We start from the raw sequence: 24,641 nt of genomic DNA on the forward strand, positions 1-24,641 counted from the left end.
ACAATATAATATTAACTATTCCATTTGAGTCTAACATAACTAAGAAAGTCACATTCTAATATTTTAAAGTCAAATATACAAGATAAATTTTAACTGATTTTCTTATTCCTAACTTTCTAACTTTTCTGTGCTCTGTCACATTGGGCAGATGATAGGGAGTGACATATTTTAGGAAAGTCCTAAGAAATTTTTATGTCATTATATGGAAATTAGAGCATCTTACCTGGTGCCACAAAAATCCTATGCAAGCTAGAGTTAGCTATTTCAAGTCAGGTGAGTATCTTGGAATAAGAGATAGATACAACATCTTAGGCCAAATAACTGAAATACTGACTGAGCACTGAACAAGCAACTTTAAAAGAAATTGAAAATGAAAACTATAAATGTATATTAATGAACTTAAATTCTTAGAACAGGAATAGAAGCAAAGAGTAGAATATATACTCTTACTAAAACAATAATCTGGGAGGTATAATTCTTCTAATAAATGACAAATATCAGTGGGTTTTTGGGGCTATCTTGAGAAACTGAAACCTTTCTTGCCATCTCCCAGACAATATCTATTCAGAACACTATTTACTGACAAAAGATAAAATTTTCAAGTCATCTGAAGCCATCAAGGCATTCCAGTGACAAAATCATGATCGGTTTCCAATTTTCTTCAACATGCAGGGTATCTGGTTTCAAGATACAAATACAAAAGTTCCTGTTGCTATGTTTATGAAAACAGTTTCTAGTTTTAAGTCAGTTCTGGGCCTTTTGATAAATTTACCATCATGTTTCACAAAGATGCAGTATACTTTATGAGTCCCCAATAAATCACAGCCTTTTCATTTTATAGCTCCTCAGGTCAAATCTTGACAATGAAGGAGTACTGTAAATAAAAAAAGAGTCCCCTTTTCTTCCCTAAAAGTGAGAGAAGCTTAAATAATCTATGGTTTGGTAAAAAATAAAAATAGTACTGACTATAATTTTCTTGTTCTCTTCTCAAATTCTTAAATTGTGGGATGTTTAAAAAATAATCTCAGGGAGGAATGGAAAATATTTTGACATCTTGATATTATAATATGTTGTGAAATCATTTTTTCTTGAAAACACAGCTCTAATGTCAGATATACCATATTTTTCAGACCATAAGACACACCTAGGTTTTAAATGAGGAAAATAGGAAAAAAAGAATTGAAGCAAAAAAATGTAAAATATTTAATAACATAAATAACATAATATTTCACCAATGTAAATGTAAACAGAACTCAACAGCAGCATTAACAACCATTATTCCTCCCAAATTTCAGGGGGTTTGGGGGAGTTGTGGTGCATCTTATAGTCCAAAAAATACAGTATGTCACAATTCTAATTCTTTCATACCACATACCTAGCTCTAAGGTACACCAAGCAGTGAAATAATGAGGTATTAAATATTCCTTTACTCTTTGTCATCGTTAGTCACTGAAACTACTGATATTGATTTTTAAAGAATATTCCAGCAAATATACATCTAAGTTTATACCTCTTGAGAAAAAAGGACCCAGGGTTTTAATAAAATTTTTAAAATTAATAATTAGATTATATCCAACCCAGTAACCCTCACAGAGGACAAATATTTGTGTTTTGTTTTGGAAAGAAGGGCAGAAAAGAAATCTATCCCTGTAGCTTTAAATTTAATTTTATTTTATTAAACTTTTAAACCTTAAGAAACTAAATTTAGGAATTCCAATTCTCTAAGCACAACAGATAAGATCTAATTTGGAAGGCTACTTGGGTTTGAAGGACAAATAGTATTAAGGGCTTTAAGAAAATCAACATAAACATGACACTGAAGCAAACTGGCACAGTTTGACAAGTATTAGAACACTAGTTCACAAAATGAATATACTTTGATTCAGACAAACACAACAAATATAGCCTTTAACCAAAAACAACAGAGACAACCCTATATAATACCTATGTTAACACTCAACACATCTAAGGCTATTATAGACCTCCTGGTAGAAAAGTCAGCAATGTGAACTATGCTTTACGAAGCTTTGCGTGCATGCACACACTCTGCAATGGGGGAGAGACAGAGACACCGATCACCATCAATATTGTCCTTACTTGCAGACGTACAAGTATCCTGCATGTTCCGATTCTGACTGGCACCTGGAGCGGCTCTACATGCCAGTCATCCCAATGTACTCAGGGATGTAAACACCTTATAATTAGAAAACGTGAAGGCGTCAAGGATGTTAAACAAATTTAAAACACATCCAAAGATTAATTTTTAAAGGCACTGAAGAAATAATTAATTGCAAATTCCAATAAGAGGATGTACCTGCTCCTTCACAGAAGCTAGAATAGTGGTGGCTGTGGTCTCGGGTTCCATGCCTGGGCCAGTGGAGGCAGCTTCCTGGCGGATCTGTGGTTGCCCCTCCTCCACCAATGAGGCCTGCTCAGGAGCTGGCATTCCTCCTGCAATCAAGCAGGCAAAGGGTTAACACTTTCCCAAGGGCTCCTCTATAAAAACAGGCTGGCTGAGGATTTGCAGACAGTTCCTAGGAAGTACTACACACTTCTACACACAATGATCCAAACTCCTGACAGCTATTCAATTTTTAGAAGGCAACTTCCAGAGTTGAAAGTATAGCAGGTACTACCAAATACTAAAAAATAAAACTAAAAGTAATGATAATAAATTCTAAGAAAATATTGAAACATCATAGTCAAAAATGGCATGAAGTATTGGGGAGGAGGGCTCTTAAAAATTTACTAAGGAAAAAGCTTATTAAATTGATGAATCTTATAATTGGAAGCCAATAAGCAAATATGATTATCTTATAACTGAAACAAAAAAAAATAAACACTCTATAATGCTATAAGGGCCAGTTTTCAAAAAAGTATACATACAAGGAAGCATCTACAAATGTTCGAATGCTTTAACGATTACAGAAGAGGTTTATGCAGAATGTCACTTTATCCTTAACATATTAATAAGCAGAAACAGGAAATGGGTCTGATTAGTTTCTGTATTTCCCCCTTCGTGAAGAGTCCACAAGCCTCCTCTAGCTGTTGAATTCTCCATTTCCTATTTCCTTGGTGCCCAAGGCTCAGGTGGGCACAAAGCTGCAAGGACGAGTTTCCTCAAGTGTGAGCAGGAGAAGCTTCAGACTTGAAGCAGGACTAGGATCAAAACCTAGGTGATCTTGGACAAGTTACCACCTCACTGAGCCCCACTTTCCTCACTTATTAAAAAAATGCACTTTACTAATTCTTTATGTAATACAATGGGATGATTTTATGGCAAACTATTTTTTAGTATGTGCTGTATGCCTACTGACATGTAAAATACTTAAAAATACCATCAACTGGATAAAATAACTCTTTCTGCATTTAATGAGTGCTCATTAAAGACATGAGGTCTATGAAGAAAAAAAGCCACACATAAAGATCCTAGATTAGTATGCAAGACATTTAAAGATATGAAAGTATTCTATGTCATTGAAAAATTAGACACCTTAAAATAAGAAGATGGTTGCAAGGAACAAAAATGTTACTATGCAACAGTGGAAAAAAATGCCAAAAAAAAAATTTTGAAAACATCGAGTATAATACCATGAAATAACCAATATGTTGGAAAAAGAAGCATAAATTCAGTGAACAAAGATAATTTGGAAAAAAAAATATAGAAACGTCATTGGCAAAGTACTTAATTCTTTACCACAAAGAGAAGGAGCCTTACTTTCCAAAGAAAGATACAGAATTATATTATTGTAATTATATTCCATCACTCTGAGTGTACCACACTTAATTTCATATTTATCATGATAACTTTGTTCACAATTGATGAAATTAGGTGAGCATTTTCTGAGTAGCACACTGTTCATGTGTTCGGCAGGGTAATAAGGGGATATAGGCATAAGGAAGGGTCACTGGCCATTAGAGTCATCATCTAGCTGAGGCAGCAAAATATGAATCAGATTAACCTACAGTATAGCAAGATGCAAGTGATGCGATATAACAACACTAAAGCTGATGAAAATAGGTTGGGAAGAATTTATACATTTGTAAAAGAAAATACTACTCAGCAGCCAAAGAAATTTTCATAGGCTGGGGTGATGTTTTCATTCTCTGCTTTCTCAAAGACTAGCAGGCATTACAAGTAATCACTAACACTCATGCAATGAAGAATGAGGGTGAGACAATCCCCTATCCTTCATCTTTGGAACAGTCCCAAAATAGTACAATGAATGCTGGACAGAAGAGGGAGAGCACAATTAATGACAAGTTATAAAACCTAACTAGGTTGTCTGTCCATTTTCTTGTAGTTCTCATAACAACTTAAAGGGTTGCAAGACTCAAGCAAAGACTGGAGTCACAGGATGATATTATGACTTGTTGCCACTAGCAAACAAAAAAAGCACTGAGTACTTGTGTAGCAGAGAGACTGAAACATTAGGTCTCATGCTTCCCTCAATTACCCCAACTTGCCTCACTTGAATGATCACATTGTCAGGACCTGAGAAAACTTGCAAATAGGTTGCTAGATCATATGGGGGCTCCCTGGAGAATCACAGGGAATGGAAGAGGTACCAAGGAACTGGAAGCAGGAAAATGCCATTTCTGTTTTTGGAAAGCAGAAAGTAGACTCTGTTCATGTTAGAAACTAAAGAGCTAGACACAGATCTTAGGTGAGATTCTTAAAAGGATTTTGTCCAAAAGACAATTTGTGAGAACTAAAAATGGGCACACCAAAGAAAAATTAGGTTACACTGGTCTAATTTCTGTCTTTGGCAGTGTAACCACAGAAATGCAGAGTGTCTAGACTCCGGTGAGGCATGTATGATGTTAGAGCTCCCCCACCCCGACATTATAAGCATCATATAAATGAGGCTGGCAAAAGGGCAACTGCTGACTTTCACAATCTGTAAATAGCTGACTGAAATCTATCACCCTATAGAGATTTCTAATGCAATGCCAGGGAGGTCTAATAATCACCCGCTCCTAACCAAAAACTATAGCTGCAATGTAAATAATAATATATAACGCATGTTCAAATTCTTCAATGACTAAGAATGCCGAGTTTACCAGATGATAAAATTAAAATTGGACTAACATTGCTAAGTTGCAGTAATGAGCCACCTCTATGAGATGAAACAATAAAAATAAATGTCTGGTCTTGTATTTAGGATATCTCAGCAGGACACAGGGGAAAAGATTTAGGTACCTTAACTTCAAGAGAGAATGAGTGAACCATGAATGAGACAAAGCAGCCCTGAAGCCAATGTGCTCTTAAGCTGTAATGGTATCAGTATTCAAGATAATAGAAAGAGGAGGACAAATGAGCATACACCTCTCCTTCAAGTTCCCTGAGACATATCTACTTTCACTTATGGGTGACACATTAACAGGAATGGACACAAGTATATCCATTCAAGAGACGATGAGTAGGATAGTGAAAGAATTGTCATTATTTCCAGACACAGGAAAGCCGATGAAATGAATGACAGCTCAGGTTCCTTATGAGCTCAACCCTTGGCAGGAGAAACAAAAAGAACAGTTAATAGATCAAAAAGAGAAATTCTGACCTCAAAAATAAAGGGACTGTGAAGACAAGAAGATAGCTAGAAACCTCTCAAGGACACACAGATAAACAAGGTTAGACCTTTTAGGCTATGATCCTCAGGGCTAGACCAAAAACTAATGGTCTTGTAACACACTTGTATTAGCCTATATTATTGGTGTCTTTATACACTGGATCAAATTTGGCTGCTTATATTACAGTTTTTATTGTTTATTCTATTACAGTTGTCCCAATTGTTTTCCCTTTTGCCCCCTAGCTCACCCCTCTCTCCCACAGTCCACCCCCTCTCCATTGTCTTTGTCCATGGGTCATTCATACATGTTCTTTGACTAATCACTTCCCCTTCATTCCACCATTTCCCCCACTCCACTCCTACAGCCATCAGTCTGTTCCACGTTTCCATGTCTCAGGTTCTGTTTTTCTCATTAGATTATTTTGTTAATTACATCCCAATTATAAGTGAGGTCATGTGGTATTTGTCTTTCTTCTACTAGCTTATTTGACATAATAGTCTCCAGTTCCATTCATGCTGTTGCAAAAGGTAGGAATTTCTTTTCTTTCTACTGTATAAATGTACTAGTTTCCTAATCCAGTCATCTAGTGATGAGCACTTGGGCTGTTCCCAACATTTGGCTATTATCAATAGCACTCCTATGAATATTGGGGTGCATAGCTTCTTTTGAATTGGTGTTTCAGGATCCTTAGGGTATAGTCCCAGCAGTGGAATTGCTGGGTTATAAGATAGTTTCATTTTTATTTTTTTAAGGAAACTCCATGCTGTTTTCCACAGTGGCTGCACCACTCTGCATTCCCATCAACAGTGCACTGGGGTTCCCTTTTCTCCACATCCTTGTCAGCACTTGTTGTTTGTTGATGGCCATTCTGACAGGTGTGAGGTAATCTCACTGTGATTTTAATTTCCGTGTCTTTGATGGCCAGTGATGTTGAACATTTTTTCATATGTCTATGGGCCATCTTTATTTCCTACTTAGAGAAGTATCCATTCAGCTCCTTTGCTCATTTTTTGAATTGGGTTGTTTGTTTTCCTGGTGTTGAGTCAAATAAATGATATAAAATGAGGTCTGTCCAGAAAAAGTCTAGCCATTTTAATATAATGAGGACAGTTTGCATGACATTGATGTAACCTGGCAGTCAAGAAGAGTGGCCTGGAATGTGCTTGAGTGAATAATGATGACATCACTGTACTAGTGGGGGGGAGGGGGAGACACCTTTGAGTTAGCTTCTGTACTGTGTGGCTGTCACACTCAAAGTGACTGAGTGGAACAACAAATCTGCATCAAATTTTGCATTAATCTTGAACATTCCTGCGAGAAAACTATTCAGATGAGTCAGAAGGCTACAGCTATGGGCAACTAGTGATTGGCAGTTTCATCACAACTGGCCCACTTGCATATCACATCTGGTATAGAGTTTTTTGGCAAAACATCAAATCACCCAGGTGGCTCAGTCCCCCTACAGCCCAAATATGGCACACTGCAATGACTGGCTTTTCCCAAACTAAAATCACCTTTGAAAGGGAAGAGATTTCAGGTCATTGATGAGATTCAAGAAAATATAAAAGGGCAGCTAGCTGATCGTGACTGTAAAAACTGTATTAGGTTCGAAGGTGCCTACTTTGAAGGGGATTAAGGGGTCACTGTCCTATATACAATTTTTCTTGTATCTCCTTCAATAAATATCTCTATTTTTCATATTACATGGCTGGATGCCTTCTGGACAGACCTCATATATTCAAGATTAAACCCTTGTCCAAATATCATTAGCAAATATGTTCTCCAATACAGTCAGTTCCCTTTTCATTTAGATGATGGTTGGGATCTTTAGCTGAGCAGAAACTTTTTAATTTGATGTAGTTCCATTTGTTTAATTTTCCCTTTATTTCCCTTAACCTAGGAGATATATTGACAAAAATATTGCTGCATGGGATGTCTGAAATTTTACTGCCTATGTTTTCTGATAGAACTTTTATGATATCATGACTTAAAATATTTAAGGCTTCTATCCATTTTGAGTTTATTCTAGTGTATGGTGTAAGTTGGTCCAGTTTCATTTTTTTTTTTTTGCATGTACCAGTTATCCTAATACTATTTATTGAAGACACTATTTTTACCACATTGTATGCTCACTGCCCTCTTTTTCAAATATTAATTGATCACTGAGACATGGGTTTATTTCTGGGCTCTCTATTCCCTTCCATTGGTCTGTGTGTCTGTTCTTACACCAGTATCAGACTGTTTTGATTAAAGTGGCCTTATAGTATAGTTTAATATCAGGTATCGTAATCCCTCCTACTTTGTTCTTTCTCAAGGTTGCTGAGGCTATTTGGAGTCTGTTTTGTTCCATATAAATTTTAAAAGTATTTGTTCTAGATCTGTGAAATATGCTATTGGTATTTTAATAGGAATTGTGTTGAATCTACACATTCCTTTCGGTAGTATGGACATTTTTTTTTTAATTTTTAGAAACAACTTGATATTTATTTATTTATTTTTAAAGATTTTATTTATTTTTAGAGAGGGAAGGGAGGGGGGAGAGAGAGAGACAGACAGACAGACAGACATCAATGTGCGGTTGCTGGGGTTATGGCCTGCAACCCAGGCATGTACCCTGGCTGGGAATCGAACCTGGGACACTTTGGTTCCCAGCCCGAGCTCAATCCACTGAGCTATGCCAGCCAGGGCAGTATGGACATTTTAATGATGTTAATTCTTTCAACCCATGAATATGGTATGTGCTTCCATTTATTCGTATCTTCCTTAATTTCTTTCTTCAGTGTTTTATAGTTTTCTGAGTACAGGTCTTTTACCTCCATGGTTAAATTTATTCCTAGGTACTTATTTTTCTTGTTGCTATAGTAAATGGTATTTTTTTCTTAGTTCTATTTCTGATAGTTCATTGTTGGTGTACAGAAATGCCACTGATTTCTGAATATTGACTTCGTATCCTCTACTTTGCCACCAAATTCACTTACTAGGTTGAGCAGTTTTTTGGTAGAGCCTGTAGGGTTTTCTATGTTCACGATTATGTCATCTGCAGATAATGACAGACTTACTTCCTCCTTTCCAATTTGGGTGCCTTTTATTTCTTGTTCTTGTCTGACTGCTGTGGCTAGGACATCCAGTGCTATGTTGAGTAAGAATGGTGAAAGTAGACACTCTTGTCTTGTTCCTGATCTGAAGGGAAATACTTTTATGGTTTTTGCCCACTGAGTATGATGTTGGCAGTAGGTTTCTTGTATGTAGCCTTAATTATGTTGAGAGTTTTGCCCCTTCAATTCCCACATTGCTGAGTGGTTTTTTTTGTTTGTTTTTGTTACCATAAATGGGTGCTGGATTTCATCAAATGCTTTTTCAGCATCTACTAATATGATCATGTGACTTCTGTCCTTCATTTTATTTATGTGTTGTTTACTGCTTTGGGAATAATGTACCATCCTTGCAACCCTGGGATAAATTTCACTTGATTGTGATGTATGATCTTATTTAAAGTATTGCTGGATCTAGATTGTCGATGTTTTATTGGGCATTTCAGTATCTACATTCATTAGAGATGTTGGCCTGTAATTTTCTTTATCCGGTTTTGGAATTAGGATTAATACAGGCCTCATAAAATGAGTTTTGGAGTCTTACCTCTTCTTGAATTTTTTTTTAATAATTTGCAAAGGATAGGTGTTAGTTCTTCTTTGAATGTTTGGTAAAATTCACCCTGAAGCCATCTGGTCTAGGGCTTTTTGTGTGCTGGGAGTTTTTTTGATTACTGCCTCAATTTTGGTAGTTGTTATTCATCTGTTTCGGCTTTCTGCTTCTTCCTGATTGAGTTTTGGAATTTTAGGTTTCCAGTATTTGTCTATTTTGCCTAGGTTGTCCACGTTCTGGGCATATAGTTGTTCATAGTAATTTCTTATAATCCTTTGTATTTCTGTGGTATCAGTTGTTACTATGCCTCTCTTGTGTCTTATTTTATTTTTTTGATCCTGTATCTTTTATTTTATCAATGAATCTGTTTAAAGGTATTGTCAATTTTGTTTATCTTTTCAAAGAACCAGCTCCTGGAATCACTGATTCTTTGGATTGTTTTTTTTAGTCTGTATGTCATTTAATTCTGCTCTAATCTTGATTATTTCTCTGTTTCCACTCAGCCTGATTTGTTTGTTGTTGTTTCTCTAGGTATTTTTAGATGTAAGGTTAGGTTGTTTATTCGAGTCTTCTTTCTTCTTTAGGTAGTCCTGTATTGCTATGAACTTCCCTCTTCAGGACTGCCTTTGCTGTGTCCATAGGTTTTGGGCTGTTGTGTGTTCATTTTCATTTGTTTCCAGATAGTTTTTGACATTTTTCATCGATCTTATTGTTAACCCATTCATTATTTAATAACATGTTACTTAGTCTTCATATAGTTGAGTGTTGAGTTTTTTCTTTGAGATTGGTTTCTAGAAAATTTCAAGCCATTGTGATCCAGATGATGCTTGATATGACCTCAATTTTCTTGATTTCTTAATGTATTCTTGTGCCCTAATATATGGGCACCTTTGAAAAGATCAATGTACATTTGAAAAGGCTGTGTATTTTGCTTCTTTGGGGTAAAATGTTCTGTAAATATCCACTAAGTCCATTTGACTTAGAATGTCATTTGATGCCTCAATATCCTTATTCTTTGTTTGATTATATTACTTTGAATCAAAATTAAATTCTAGAGTCCTGAGAACAAGTTTAGGAAGGTCTTTCCTTTTGCAGCAAACACTCAAATCTCCAAAATTTCAAAAATTGATTGCTCTCTAAAGGTGGTATATTCCCCATCATGAGAGGTCTTTAATCACAGATCTGAGGATCTAGTAGCAAGAATGATATAGAAGGGATCCTGCACTGGGTATGAAGGAATGGGAAACAGAGTTCTCTGACTCTTGAGACTAACACTAAGATAAGACAACTTTTACAGTCTGAATTGATATGAAAGCTGCACAGGAATTTTCAGAACAGATGCCTATCATATGACACTTCTCTGTAAAAAGGAAATTGAAGGCTAGGAAGCTGTGCTTTTCCTGAGGTCATGATGAATACTAGAAATTTTAGTGCTGTGTCTCTCTCTATTTGGCTGTAAAAAGGAAGTTCAGATCTGAGTTTTTCACCAACTCTACAAGTATGTTCTCATTTTATCCCAGTTATTAAATTTATTCTTTGCTCAGGTCTAATTTTATCATTTAGTTGATCTGCATTCTTTTGAGTCTTATAAAAACACCTTTTGAAAGAGTGTCTTTACATAATTTTTATTGAAAAATGAGAGAAAATAAGCATGAATATTTTAATTTGAGTAGAAGTAAGATATTGATAATATAGAATAGTAAGTTTGTTAAACAAATGGAGTAAAACTGTACTGCTTTAAGAATGGGTCAATCTTAAGTGGCCATCAACTTAAAATAGACTGGTATATACATAGATTGTTATATATGAACAGCAAGATGACCACAAACCAGAAGCCTGTAATAGGTACACAAAAGAATTAAAAAAAAAGCTCCAAACACTAAATAAAGTCAATAAATCAGAAGGGAAGAGAGCAAGAGAAAAAGAACAAAAAACCTACAAAATGGCTATTATCAACAAGATAAGAAATAACAAGTGTTGAAGAGGATGTGGAGAAAGGGAACATTCACTACTGGTGGGAATGAACCCTGGTACAGCCACTATGGAACACAGTACAGCGGTTCCTCAAAAAATTGAGAATAGAGTTACCGTATCACCAATCAATTTCCTCTTTTGAGTATTTACCTGAAAACACAGAAACATTTATTCACAAAAATATATGTATCATATGTTCATTCCAGCACTATTCATGGTGGACAAGACATGGAAACAACCAGTGTCCTTTGACAGATGATAGGATAAATAAGATATGGTACATATATACTTAGGAACACTACTCAGCCATAAGGAAAGATGAAATAACTGCCTTTGCAATAACATGGATGGACCTTGAGAATATGATGCTAAGCAAAATAAGTCAGTCAGGAAAAGCTAAGAATCATATGATATCACTCATATGTGGGATATAAAACTGAAACTCATAGACACAGACAATAGTATGGTGGTTACCAGAGGGAAGGGGTAAAGGGGACCAAATATATGGTGACAGAAGATGATTTGACTTTGGGTGGAGGGCACACAATGCAATATGTAGATCATATATCATAGAAATGTATACATGAATCCTATACGATCCTATTAACCAATGTTGCCCTAATAAATTTAATTTTAAAAGTGAAAAAAAAAAAGCAATAAAGCGGAGACAGGTAACATACTTCAACATAATAAAGGCTATATATGACAAACCCACATCATACTCAATAGTGAAAAGCTGAAAACTTTCCTCTAAGATTAGGAATAAGACAAGGATGCCCACTCTTACTTTTGTTCAACACACTATTAGAAGTCCTAGCCACATCAGTCAGACAAGAAAAAGAAGTAAAAAGCATCTAAAGTGGAAAGAAAGAAGTAAAACTGTCAGTAGTTGCAGATGACATGACATTATATAGTGAACCTTAAAGATTCCATCAAACAACAACACAATTAGAATAATGAACTAAGTTATAGAATACAAAAATTAATATACAGAAATCTATTGTGTTTTGTATAGCAATTAAGAAACTACCTTAAAAAGAAAATAAGATAACTACTCCATTTATAATTGCATGTAAAAGAATAAGTTTAACTATAGAGGTGAAAGACCCATAATTGAAAAACTATAAGACACTGACATGAAATTGAAGATGATACAAATAAATGTAATGACATACCATTTAATATCATTGATGGGAAGAATTAATATTGTTAAATTTTAATATATCCATACTATGCAAAGCAATATAGATGTTCAATGCTATCTCTACCACAGCATGTTTCACAGTACTAGAACCAATGACCCTGAAATTTGGATGGAACTACAAAATACCCCAAATAGCCAATGAAATGATGAGAAAGGAGAACGAAGCTGCAGTTATCTTGCTCTCTAATTTCAAACTATACCAAAAAGACACAGGTATCAAAAAAGGATGGTACTAGCATAGCAACGGACACATAGATCAATGTAACAAAATAAAGAATCCAGAAGAAACTCAAGCTTATATGGTCAATAAATCTTTGACAAAGGAGGCAAAAATATGCAATATGGCAAAGACAGTTTGTTCAATAAGTGGTGCTTAAAAAACTAGACAGCTACATAAAAAAATGAAAATGGATAGCTTTCTTATACCATATACAAAAATAAACTCAAATATAAGACTTAAATTTAAGACCCAAAACAATTAAATTCCTATTGTAGAAGAAAACACACACAGTAAACTCTTTGATATTGCTCTTAGCAATATATTTTTTGATATTGTCTCCTCAGGCAAGGGCAACAAAAACAAAAATGAACACATGGGAGTACATTAAACTAAAAAGCTTCTGCATAGCAAAGAAAACCATCAACAAAATTCACAGGCAACCTACTGAATGCAAATGGTATATATGATAGGGGTTGTATCTAAAATATATAAATAATTCATGCAACTCAACATAAAAAATTTGATTATAAATGGATAAAGAACCTGAATAGACATTTCTCTATAGAGGACACACAGATGGCCAACAGACTATGAAAAGATGCTCAACATCACTAATTATCAGGTTAATGCAAATCAAAACCACAATGAGATGTTATCTCACATCTGTTGGAATGGCTATTATCAAAAAGAAAAAATAAGTGTTGACAAGGATATAGAGAAAAAGGACCCAACCCCCATTGTTGGTAGGATTGTTAATTGGCACAGTCCCTATGGAAAAGAGTACGGAGGTTCCTTAAATATTAAAAACATAACTTCCATACAACCCAGCAATCCCACTTATGAATATTTATCTGAAGAAAGTGGAAACACTAATTTGAAAAGATGCATGTACTCTTATGTTGATTTGTTCATTATAGCATTATTTATAATAGCCAAGATATGGAATTAACTTGTGTCTGTTGATCAATCAATAAATTAGCGTGTGTATACAAATATAATGTTATATTAATCACTTGTAAAATTTTGCCATTTGTGACAACATGGGTGAATCTAGAGAGTATTATGCAAATTGACATAAGTCAGACAAAGAAAGACAATACCATCGTGTCACTTACATGTGGAATCTAAAAAACAAAACAAACAAACAGACTCACAGACACAAAGGTCAAAATGATGGTCTGGGGTGGGGCTGGTGGGAGGACTGGTGAAAAGGTGAAAGGGACTAAGAGGTACAAACTTCCAGTTATGAAATAAATAAGTCACAGGGAAATAAAGTACAGCATAGGGAGTATAGTCAATAATACTGAAATAAGTTTGACTCATCAGATGGTTACTACTAGAGTTATCATGGTGATCACTTGGTAAGGTATATAAATGTTGAATCATTATGCTGTATACCTGAAACTAATATAATACTGTGTCACCTATACTTTAAAAAATGTTAAATAAGCATTAGATGAACAAAATATCACAACAGTAAGAGCAGAAAAAATTACCGGGTATCTTATGTAACGTTAACTCTTTCTCAATTCATAATGCCATGAAATAACAAAAAAAGCATTTTCTTATGATAAGAAAATTAGTGCAGAAATTTAAAAAGTGCCCTCAGTCTACCAAAAAGTCAGAAAAATAATGGCTGCAGACCTAAGACAAAATAACCAGAGGACACCGTAACACAAAAGGGAAAAGGGTCTGCTTTAGAGATTGGAGCCTTTGGTGGGAGAGCTGCTTCAGTCTAGGTGAAGATTAGATAATCAAGGGTAGAAAGACAGTGCATCACAGTGGCTACCCTCTGTCCTGGACATGCTCAAACAGTTGCCATAGGCAAAGAAGGAGTGATCCATAGAGAACAGGGCTTTAGCCAGCTACTGGTGTCCAAGAGACCAAATTTCCTAAAAGAACAAGTGTAAAAGGCAGAACTATTGTACTATCTTTTGTGTTTAAATTAAAAGCTGTATGCATGAAAGAGAAAAAGTCAGAGACCTTGGTGGGGGGAGTTATGAGATAAAAACAAAACACTCATACAATGGCATGAATAACTTTTTAATTTTACTTATTTATTTTTTAAGAGACAGAGGAATGGAGGGATAGAGAGAAACATCGATTTGCTGTTCCACCCATTCATGCATTCACTGGTTGATTCTTGTATGTGCCCTGACTGAGGATCAAACCAGCAACCTTGGGACATCAGGACAGTGCTCCAACAAACTGAGCTATCTGGCCAGGACAATGAATAATTTTTTTAAAGAGTCTTTCATAAGAGTGTTCTAAATAATTTTCCCAGGGACTAAAAAGAAAGAAAAATAGTGATGAAAAAGATAAATAATTTGGAGACTATAGTATAATTATTAAGAGTACTAAGAAGAGAAAAAAGGAGAATGAATACTAAAAAATAAATGAAAATTTCTGACAGCTGAAAACTAATCCTTTAAAAATGGGCCAATAAGTGAAGAAAATAAATGAAAAAGATAAACAACATGCAGATCCAATCCACAAAAATTTCTTGGTTCCAAGAATAAAGAAAAGATTGTAATTATTACCATGGAGGACAAACAAACTACTTACAAAGAAATGAGAATCAGTTGGGCATCAGACCTCTTATTAAGAACAGCAGATAAAGCAAGAGCTTCTGGTACTGACCAAACAATATGACTCAAATATGAAATCAAAATAAAGGCACTTTAGGACATACCACAATTCAAAGTATGTGGCTTCAATAATCTTTCACAGGAAGTTCTGCAACCAAAAAACAATTATGATAAAGGAAGGATTAGGGCACAAGGTACAGTGCTAAGTAATTATAATTAATTCAGGAAGTTGAAGGTTAAGTCTAAACTCTACATGATACCAACATAAGCGAAATAAGGAACTGAAAAAAATAAAACTGTACTAATGCTCTTATTTAATTTAGTGGGAAGAAATACACACAGAGTAACTCCAGTCACTGTGTTTTCCCTGTCCTCTCAGGAAAAGGCAGATCCCACTGCCCACCCCTAGAATGTGGAGCTGGCCTCTTCAGACTCACAGAATGTGGCAGATGTGATCTTAGAAGGCCTTGCAGCTTTGCCTTCTGGAACCTTGAGATCATTATGCTATGAAATATGAAAGAGCTTGAGATTAAAAGATGCCACGGAGACAGAGGCCTACAGATCCTAGCCACTCCAGCCAACTGCCATCTCAGAACACGTAAGACAGGCCACCTTAGAAAGTGCCCTGACCAACTGCTGACCACAGCCACCTAAACAGGCCTAGGTAAGACCAGCAGATGATCCTCCTTGCATCCTACAATTGTGAGAAATTTAAAAATCACTGAGCCACTTAGATTTAGGATGACTTGTTATTAAGATGAGTAAGCGATACTAACACAACCACAAAGACAGGACATGAGGATGAAGAAAAAATAACGTTTTTAAGTATTGTAAGATATAAAAAATTAAATTTTACATGTTCAATTACCTTATAAAGATATAATTTAGTCAATGCATTATTGATATTCCACTTCTATACTACACTATGAAGTTTGTGCTATTGAAATTATAAAGATGAATAAGACCCTGACTTCTAATTCAATTTATAGTCTAAAAGGGAAGACAAAAGAAATGAACAAACAACTACAATAAAATGCAACGTGAGACAAACAAGGCACTAAGAGCTCAAAAGAGAAGGCAGGTGCTCAAAGAAGGGTTTCAATAGGCATGTATAAAAAGGAACACTATTCCAGGTGCAGCAGAAGGACCCAGGTGGGAAAAAGCCCACCAATAAAGCATTAATTAATTTAATTAAGATTTTATATTTTAATATTCGCCTTAAGTTCAACAGATTTCTCAAAAACATCCCCAGGCTATTGTTTCATATCATTTGCAATTAAGGACATGGTAAGTTGTATCAAATCTCAAGATGTTTAAATAAAAAATTTGTTTTTATCTTAGTTTTTCAAATCAAATGCTAGTGTTAACAAAGATTAAAGACTAATAAAATCACTAGCACCTCACATTTGGGGATTTAGAAATATGGTAATTTATAAGTGAATTACTAGGAGCAATAAAAATAAAGCAAAATTGTTTAATTAAGGACACTGACATTTAAAATATCAATAAGGGTGTTTTAAAAATAAAAGATACACAGTCTAGTAATAACCTGCTACCTTATGCAGTGGTTGTCTTTTTCATTCATGGTATTGATTTTTCTTTTTACATTAAGTGGCTAAATGATTTTTCTGTGTCTTGGGGTTTATAGTAGGCTATCTAGCACAAAATCACCTAGAAGTTCTGTATTATACTTTCTAGAATTCCTGTGTTAGACTTCTATTTAAGTTATAAATTTGTAATTTGAAGGGTACAATTTAAAATTTAAAGTTCTCAAAGTCATGATCATGGCTACTTCTAGTATGTCAAACACAAGGTTCCTGTGGTAAGTCTGGAAAATACTGTAGAGCACTCTTCCTCTTAAAAGATTCCTAAATACCTTGTTAAAATGTGATCTGTAAACCAGTTACACTGGCAGCAGTTTAGAGCTGGTAAAAAAATGCATAATTTCAGGCCTCACCCTGCCCTACTAAATCAGAATTGTCATGTAAATAAGACCCCCAGTATTTTTTTTCACATCTTTTTATTGTTGTTCAAGTTACAGCTGTTTCCACTCCCCAGCCCCTACAACTCCCCTCCCACAACAGCCATACCCACTTCCCACCCTTGATACTACCATGCTTTGGTTTTGTCCATGTGTCTTTTATTCATGTTCTGAAAACCCTTCCCCCTTTCTCCCCCATTAACCCCTCCCACCTCCCCTCTGGTTACTGTCAGTTTGTTCTTAATTTCAATGTCTCTGGTTATATTTTGCTTGCTTGTTGTGAACCTATGCACTCCAATATTCATAGCAGTACAATTTACAATAGCCAAGTACTGGAAGCAATCAAGCGCCCATCAGTAAATGAGTGGATCAAAGTCTATGGTACATTTATACAATGGAATACTACACAGAAGAAAGGAACAAAGAAAGACCCCTGGTATCTTATACACACCTTCAAGTTTGCGAGGCAGTGGTGTAGAGCATTTTAAAGACTTTAAGAGATCTTAAAGTGAACTTGTTTAATCTTATTTACCTCAGTTTCTCACTTGTTTGACCTCCACTCGTTTTGAGGGCCACCAATTAAAATTCTGAGGAACATACTTTTGGAAAACCCACAATATAATAATCACTGTTATAAATGAGTAAAAGTAGCTAGAAAAGAGGTATTGTTCTATCTTTCACAATTAAAATTTGGCTCTCCCCAGCTTTTCCAATGTCAGCCTATTAAAAGAAAAACACTAAGTACTTTTGAGAATATGACACAAAAAATTAATTTTTTTCAATAAAGATTCCTACCAACAAAATTAAGTGGAAAAGTGTTCTTGGGCTATAAGTTGGATACCAATTGCATGGAAAACTTAGTTTCTAAAATGAAGGAATGAATAAATGATTTTCCAGGAGGAAAAAAAAGGAAACCTGCACCAGGCCAGGTGCACATTTTAATTATATTTTTCATGCTTGTATCATGAACATTCATTAGAAACAGACAAAGAGCTTGGTACATACTAGTAATTTGGTTGTGGAAATCAACTCTCCATGTGGGTCTTATGTAAGAATTTGCCTAAAACATGTCCAGTTCAAGAAGGATGTTAAGCTGTAAATGGCGCTTTATTAAAAGCACAGGTAAAAGTTTTCAATTGGAGTATCATCAAAACCATTGACTTTATACCTGTTTAAACAACTTATTTTAACTATATTTTATTGATTATGCTATTACAGTTGTCCCAATTTTTGTCTCACCCTCCACCCTGTACCCCTCCCCCTACTAAGCATCCCTCCCCACCCTTATATCAGGTCCATGGGTTGCTCATATAAGATCTTTGGCTTCTACATTTCCTATACTATTCTTAAAATCTCCCTGTCTATTTTGTATCTACCACACCTACTCCTTATTCCCTGTACCTTTTCCGCCATTCTCCCCTCACCCCTCCCCACTGATAACCCTCTATGTAATCTCCATTTCTGTGAATCTGTTCTAGTTGTTTACTTAATTTGCTTTTGTTTTTCTTTTTAAGTTCAATGTTGATAGTTGGAGTTTGTTGTCTTTTTACTGTTCTTAGTTTTGATCTTCTTTTTCTTAGGTAAGTCCCTTTAACATTTCATATAATAAGGACTTGGTGATGATGAACTCCTTTAACTTGACCTTATTTGGGAAGCACTTTATCTGCCCTTCCATTCTAAAGGAAGCTTTGCTAGATAGAGTAATGTGAGATGTAGGTCCTTACCTTTTATCACTTGGAATACTTCTTAACAGCCCCTTCTTGCCCGCAAGGTTTCTGTGAGAAATCAGCTGATAGGATTATGGGAACTCCTTTGTAGGTAACTCCTTTTTTCTCGCTGCTTTTACGTTTCTCTCATCTTTTATATTGGGTAATTTATTTATGATGTGTCTTGGTTTGTCCCTCCTTGGGTCCAATTCCTTTGGGACTCTCTGAGCTTTCTGGACTTCCTGGAAGTCTGTTTACTTCCCCAGATTGGGGAAGTTTTCTTTCATTATTTGTTCAAAAAGTTTTCCATTTCTTGTTCTTCCTTTTCCCCTTCTGGTACCCCTATGATTCAGATGTTGGAACATTTAAAGTTGTACAGAGGTTCCCAAGCCTCTCCTAACTTTTTTGAATTTTTGTTTCTTCATTCTGTTCTGGTTGAATGTTTCTTTGTTCCTTCTGGTCCAAACTATTGATTTGAGTTCTGGTTTCCTTCTTGCCACTGTTGGTTCTCTGTGCATTTTCCTTTGTTTCACTTTTCACAGCCCTCACTTCTTCCTCTATTTTGGATCCTTACTTAATCATTTCTTTGAGCATCCTAATTACCAGTGTTTTGAACTCTGCATCTGGTAGGTTGGCTATTTCCTCTTTGCTTTGTTCTTTTTCTGGATTTTTTATTGATTCTTTCATTTGAGCCATATTTCTTTGTGTTGGTGTACCTGGTATGTTGTAAGGGGCAGAGCCTTAGGTATTTGCCAAAGAGGGGCAACCACGTTGCTGTGTTGTGATGCTGTATGTGGGGGAAGAGTCTGAGAGGGAACAATGCTGCTTGCTCAGCTCTTGTCCCATTTTCAGTCACTTCCCCCACTACCCAACAAGCAAACTGGGCCCTTCTGGTGCTGATTCCCAGGTGAGTGGGTTTGTGTATGTTCTAGGTCCCCGTGGGTCTCTCCAATAAACTATCCTGTGAGGTGAGAACTTTCTCCCAGTGCCACTAACGCCACATGTTTTTATAGCCAGAGGTTTCTGATGGTCCCACACTGGAATCCTGGGTTACACAGTTTGTCTCCCCCGCCCCCAGTCATTCCTCCCTGCTTACCCATAGGCAAATGTGGGACCTCCAGGTCTGCCATCTGCCACCTCACCCACTGCCTTGCTGCTCTCCTCTCCACCCTGGCTGCCCATCTCTGCCCTTCCCACCGGTCTGGATGAATGTTTACTCTTTAACTCCTTGGTAGTCTGACTTCCATACAGTTCGATTTTTGGGCAGTTCTGGTTGTTTTTTTGTTTTTGTTTTTAAATTTGTTATTGTCCTTCTTTTGGTTATGCGAGGAAGCAAAGCATAGCTACCTACACCTCCATGTTGGCCAGAAATGGTCTGTTTAAGTCACTTTTAACAATGCTGACTTAAACAATAATACATCTAATCATTTCCAACATCTTAAGTACCTCTTTGTGGAGAAAAAAAGAAAATTCTAGATTTAAAAAGGCATTAAAAAATAAAGTATGCAATCCTTTCTGTTCATGTCTTTAGCAACCTAAAGTTAGAGAAATGATGTTTATCTTTCAGTTTCCTTTAATCAGTTTAGATCTTGTATGCCTGATACCATATTTTGTTTTCAAAAAGACAAACACATTTTCATACTTAACATCTCCAAACAGCTTTGTAAAAGAAACACAAGAAAAAATATCAACCTTGCAATGCCTCTAGAATTTTGTTGTTGACAGATGGAGCATCTAGTGGACTACACTGCAATTTCCTATTCTGTATATACTGAATATTTCCTATACTGTTCTGTATCTCCTGACCATATACTGAAGGTTCAGTAAGGGCAGAGACAATTTTCATCAGGATCACCAGTGTATTTTCAGAACCAATAAATGTGACTGAAACATGATAGGTGTTCATTAAGAGTTTGTTCAGAGAAAGAATGAAACAAACTGAGGGAAGAATGACAACAAATCTGTGTTGCCATTGCAATAGCTTTTATATGCCAGGTAGTGTGAGGTTTCAGAACCATCAAGATACTGAAGGAGCTCAAAGTCTAGCAAGAACAGAATAAAAATAGTGTGAAAACTGCTCCAGTAAAGATGTGTAAAACACACCACAGTAGGAGAGTCATCAGAGAAGATGAGAGTTACTACAAAGACTGAGAAGTATAAAATATCACAATATGTTGCATTCAGAGAATACTAACAGTATAAACTTGGGGTTGGGAGGAAGAAGAAAAAAAGGGGAAGAAAACTTTGGAGATGAGAAGATGAAGGAACCATGAGGACAGGCAAAGAGATGGACTGCCTAATGTGATGGTGCAGGTTGAAGCAACAAATTCAACTGAATCAGGCCACTTCCCCAGTGAAGGTGATAACATGGCCTGGAGTTAGAGAACATTGGAGGACAATACAACAGAAGTGGTAAAACATATAAAAAGAACTAAAAAGCAACTGTGGGGAGAAGAGCACCTTCATTTAAGAAGACTTCAAAAAGAAGACATCATGCAAAACCTGTAATAGAAAACAACTTTGCCTCTATTATTTACATGTCAAGTTTTGGTGATTACTGTAATCCTAGGAAACCTTGTTCTTCATTTTCAGGTGGTCTGTTAAAGGAGAGTACAAAGAAGTCCTCTAGTATCACAACTCTGCTCACTTCAATATTTTCACAGGGCATATCCAGATGCAGCAGAGAGCTGCTTCTCAAAACCCAGAGAGACAGCAAACTGGACTGCTCCCAGAAGAAATTTAGAAAAATCAGTAAAATAAGGGTAACACTGAATATGGGTGGAAAAAAAACTGAGTCAGTAAATGCATTTCCCTAAAGAACTTTATAAAATAATCAAGGAAAAGGCTATAGCATCCAGAACAGAATCAGAATATGCTTCTGATCTACTGTAGTTACCATCTGAATAGGAGAAGGGAACCGTCAGTATGAAGCACAGGGAAAGAAAACCTAGATTCTGGCCCTGAGGAAGTAAAAAAAGTGTGATATTTTGCTACAAGGGACAGAGACAGTCTTGAAATGAAATCTATTATGAAAATATTTCTTTACCTTTGATAGGATTCTAGGTTCAACAGTTATCTAGATGCCAGGAGGGAGAAGCCTATCTGGCAAAGATGGACATCTTGGTTATTGTCAATTAATAAATTAGCAGTTTGGTTTATATATTAGTCCCACTTCTTAGAACTGTAAAGCTGAGGACAAGATCAGGGCTGCAGTGACTCTGAAGCTCTATGACGTTATTTTGGGGAGACCTTGTCTCCACCAATAGCTGTTCTCACCAGACAACAATCTAGCTGAATGGTAAGTCATTGCAATTCAGAAATTTAAGAACAAGTTAACACAAAACTCCCAAATGAAAAGGTTAGCCCCCATGAGTAACATACGTCTATTAGTCACTCTAGAACAGGATGAAAACAGCTCCATACTTAGCTGCTTAGGAAGGTTTGATGTGGCAACCATTCCACAATTTTCCACCACTGCTGTGCTTGCATTATGATTATACAATATGAACGTTAATTAGACTCAATTCTTTCAATATTCACTAGTTTAAACCAACTTTTGTAAAATCAAGCCTTAATTCTGGGATATCATTTATGTCTAATAATCTGTTTCAAATTTTTGCTTTCAGAAAACAGTGAATTTAATTATCTAAAGTGCAAACAATTTCAAAACCTCTTCAAGATAATATGGTTCAGTATTCCACACATGCTGTCCAGAAAGTACCTAGACAATCATCCCTATTTTTGAATAAAGCCTGTCCTCATTAAAATTCACAGTGCTTTGTGTGTTTTTAGTCTCAGCACCCCAGGGTACAGAGGCACACAAGTCCATATACAGGAGTGGGCATAGGTAGGTTTACAGTTGTTCATATGGAAAGCCATGCAGGTTACGATTATTACAATAGCTTTATTAACTCAAAAGGCTGTCACAATGCAACTGTAAACCTACTTTTGCCCAGCCCATAATAGTCTACAATTGTCTTCAAATTTGTAATAAGCAACTAGAAAACTTCTTCCCAACTGGTGAATCATAACACTTTTTTTTAATCCTCACCTGAAGACGATTCTTCATTGCTTTTAGAAAGAAGGAAGGAGGAGAGAGAAACATCAATGTGAAAGAAAAACATTGACTGGTTGCTTTCTCTTACGCACCCCAACCAAGAACCAAACCCTCAAGCCAGGTATGTGCCCTGACCAGGAATCAAACCTGCAATCTTTCAGTCCACAGGACAATGCTCTAGCCAGCTGAGCCAGGGAGAATTCTAACATTTTTAAAAATTAAGATATCATTCATACCATACCATTTCTTTTTTTTAGGATTTTTTTAAAAAAGATTTTATTTATTTATTTTTAGAGAGGGGGGAGAGAGGGGGAGAGAGAGAGAGAGACAGTGAGAGAGAGAGAAACATCAATGTGCGGTTGCTGGGGGCTGTGGCTTGCAACCCAGGCATGTGCCCTGACTGGGAATCGAACCTGCGATGCTTTGGTTCACAGCCCACAGTCAATCCACTGAGCTACGCCAGCCAGTATACCACACCATTTCTATTGGCTTGAACACAATCCAATTTTATGATTAAAAATGCTTTACTCAGGATTTTTTTAAACACCCAATGGAAATGATTCAGAGTGGGTATCTATTTTGATTAGCTTGCATTTACATATGCTATTTCACTTATAAAATTTAAGTGGCATGTCATACATAGTCAGATGAAAGGTAAATAAATATTTTCTGTATGAAAACTTGAACAAAAATAAAATTGCAAAACAGAAATGTTTCACTTTGAAAATGTCTTTGTAACTGTTCTTGGGTATCTCTCTCTTTGATAAATACAATTAGTTATTTATTAATGAAGCAAATGTTATTCATCAAACAGTATATTAAATTTTTCAAAGTTACAGCAGATTCTCCAAATTTAATAATTTCTTCCAAAGGGTAGAAGATGTGTTTGTTTTAGAGTATTGTTAAGTTTCAGAATTCAAATAAAATTGTGTATCTCAAATTAACCAAAAAGACACTTTTGATTACAACATCTATGGAAAATAAAGACCATCAACTTAAAGGTTCTGTGATGAGTGGTTATGTTGTAGAGACCTTTAACATGGGTTTTACGGATGTTTGGACACTATCTCCTATGTTTTCTTTCAGAGCTCCTCCCTCAACTCACTCCATCTTACAGAGGTGTTCTCTTACTGGACTCTCAAAGATGAAAAATGGCAGGGGAACAATGATGGTAAATATAGTAGTATAGATCACTAGAGAAATCGGAAGCAAAAGTTATGTGGAAGTTAGGGAGGTGCTCTTCTGAATGTATTTGTCCCCAAACTGTGGCCATCCTTGTTGGCAGCAGTCCCCTCTCACCATAGCCCTCCATATGGTACTAGGTTCATGTCTTCAATGAGCTGTTTGAGGCTGGAGAAATGGAACTGGCCCCTCCACCCACTTCCTCCCACAGCTGTAGCCCTGCACTTCCTGCAGCTTCCTGAGCACAGCCACTCTACTTCCTGTCCTATCAAACTCCACAAGCAAGCCTAAAACCAGGTTCACTGCCTCCCACTTCACCAAACCATTTCTTCCTTCCACACACATATACTCTGAAAGTGCCTCATCCTTAAGAAGGCACTCCTTGATGTGTTCTGCAATTGTCCTTTTTGGGGGGATGACTCACTCCTCTAGCCCCAACTAATCTAGTTAAAGTCTTAACAAAGCACAATGCTCATTTTCACCCACTTTTATCTGTTCCTTAAAATATCCCCT

At 36.1% G+C, this 24,641-nt stretch overlaps 1 protein-coding gene across 14 annotated transcripts in view; it reads right to left on the reverse strand.

The window, feature by feature from the left end:
* The window catches only part of PKP4 (plakophilin 4), a 254,638-nt gene that overhangs the window by 174,213 nt on the left and 55,784 nt on the right, over positions 1-24,641 (reverse strand). For 13 of the 14 annotated variants that reach the window (XM_045840318.1, XM_045840234.1, XM_045839468.1 and 10 more), the window contains exon 2: positions 2,315-2,451. In XM_045840318.1, the coding sequence (XP_045696274.1) occupies positions 2,315-2,446 (132 nt within the window). In that variant the 5' untranslated portion in view covers positions 2,447-2,451. Of the gene's footprint in view, positions 1-2,314; positions 2,452-24,641 lie in introns of those variants that run through there. The other variant, XM_045840151.1, reaches the window with a different exon arrangement.

The sequence above is a fragment of the Phyllostomus hastatus genome, unplaced genomic scaffold (genome assembly GCF_019186645.2).
Source record: "Phyllostomus hastatus isolate PE091 unplaced genomic scaffold, TTU_PhHast_1.1 phas_contig_1, whole genome shotgun sequence".
In the NCBI taxonomy this organism is placed as follows: Eukaryota; Metazoa; Chordata; class Mammalia; order Chiroptera; family Phyllostomidae; genus Phyllostomus; species Phyllostomus hastatus.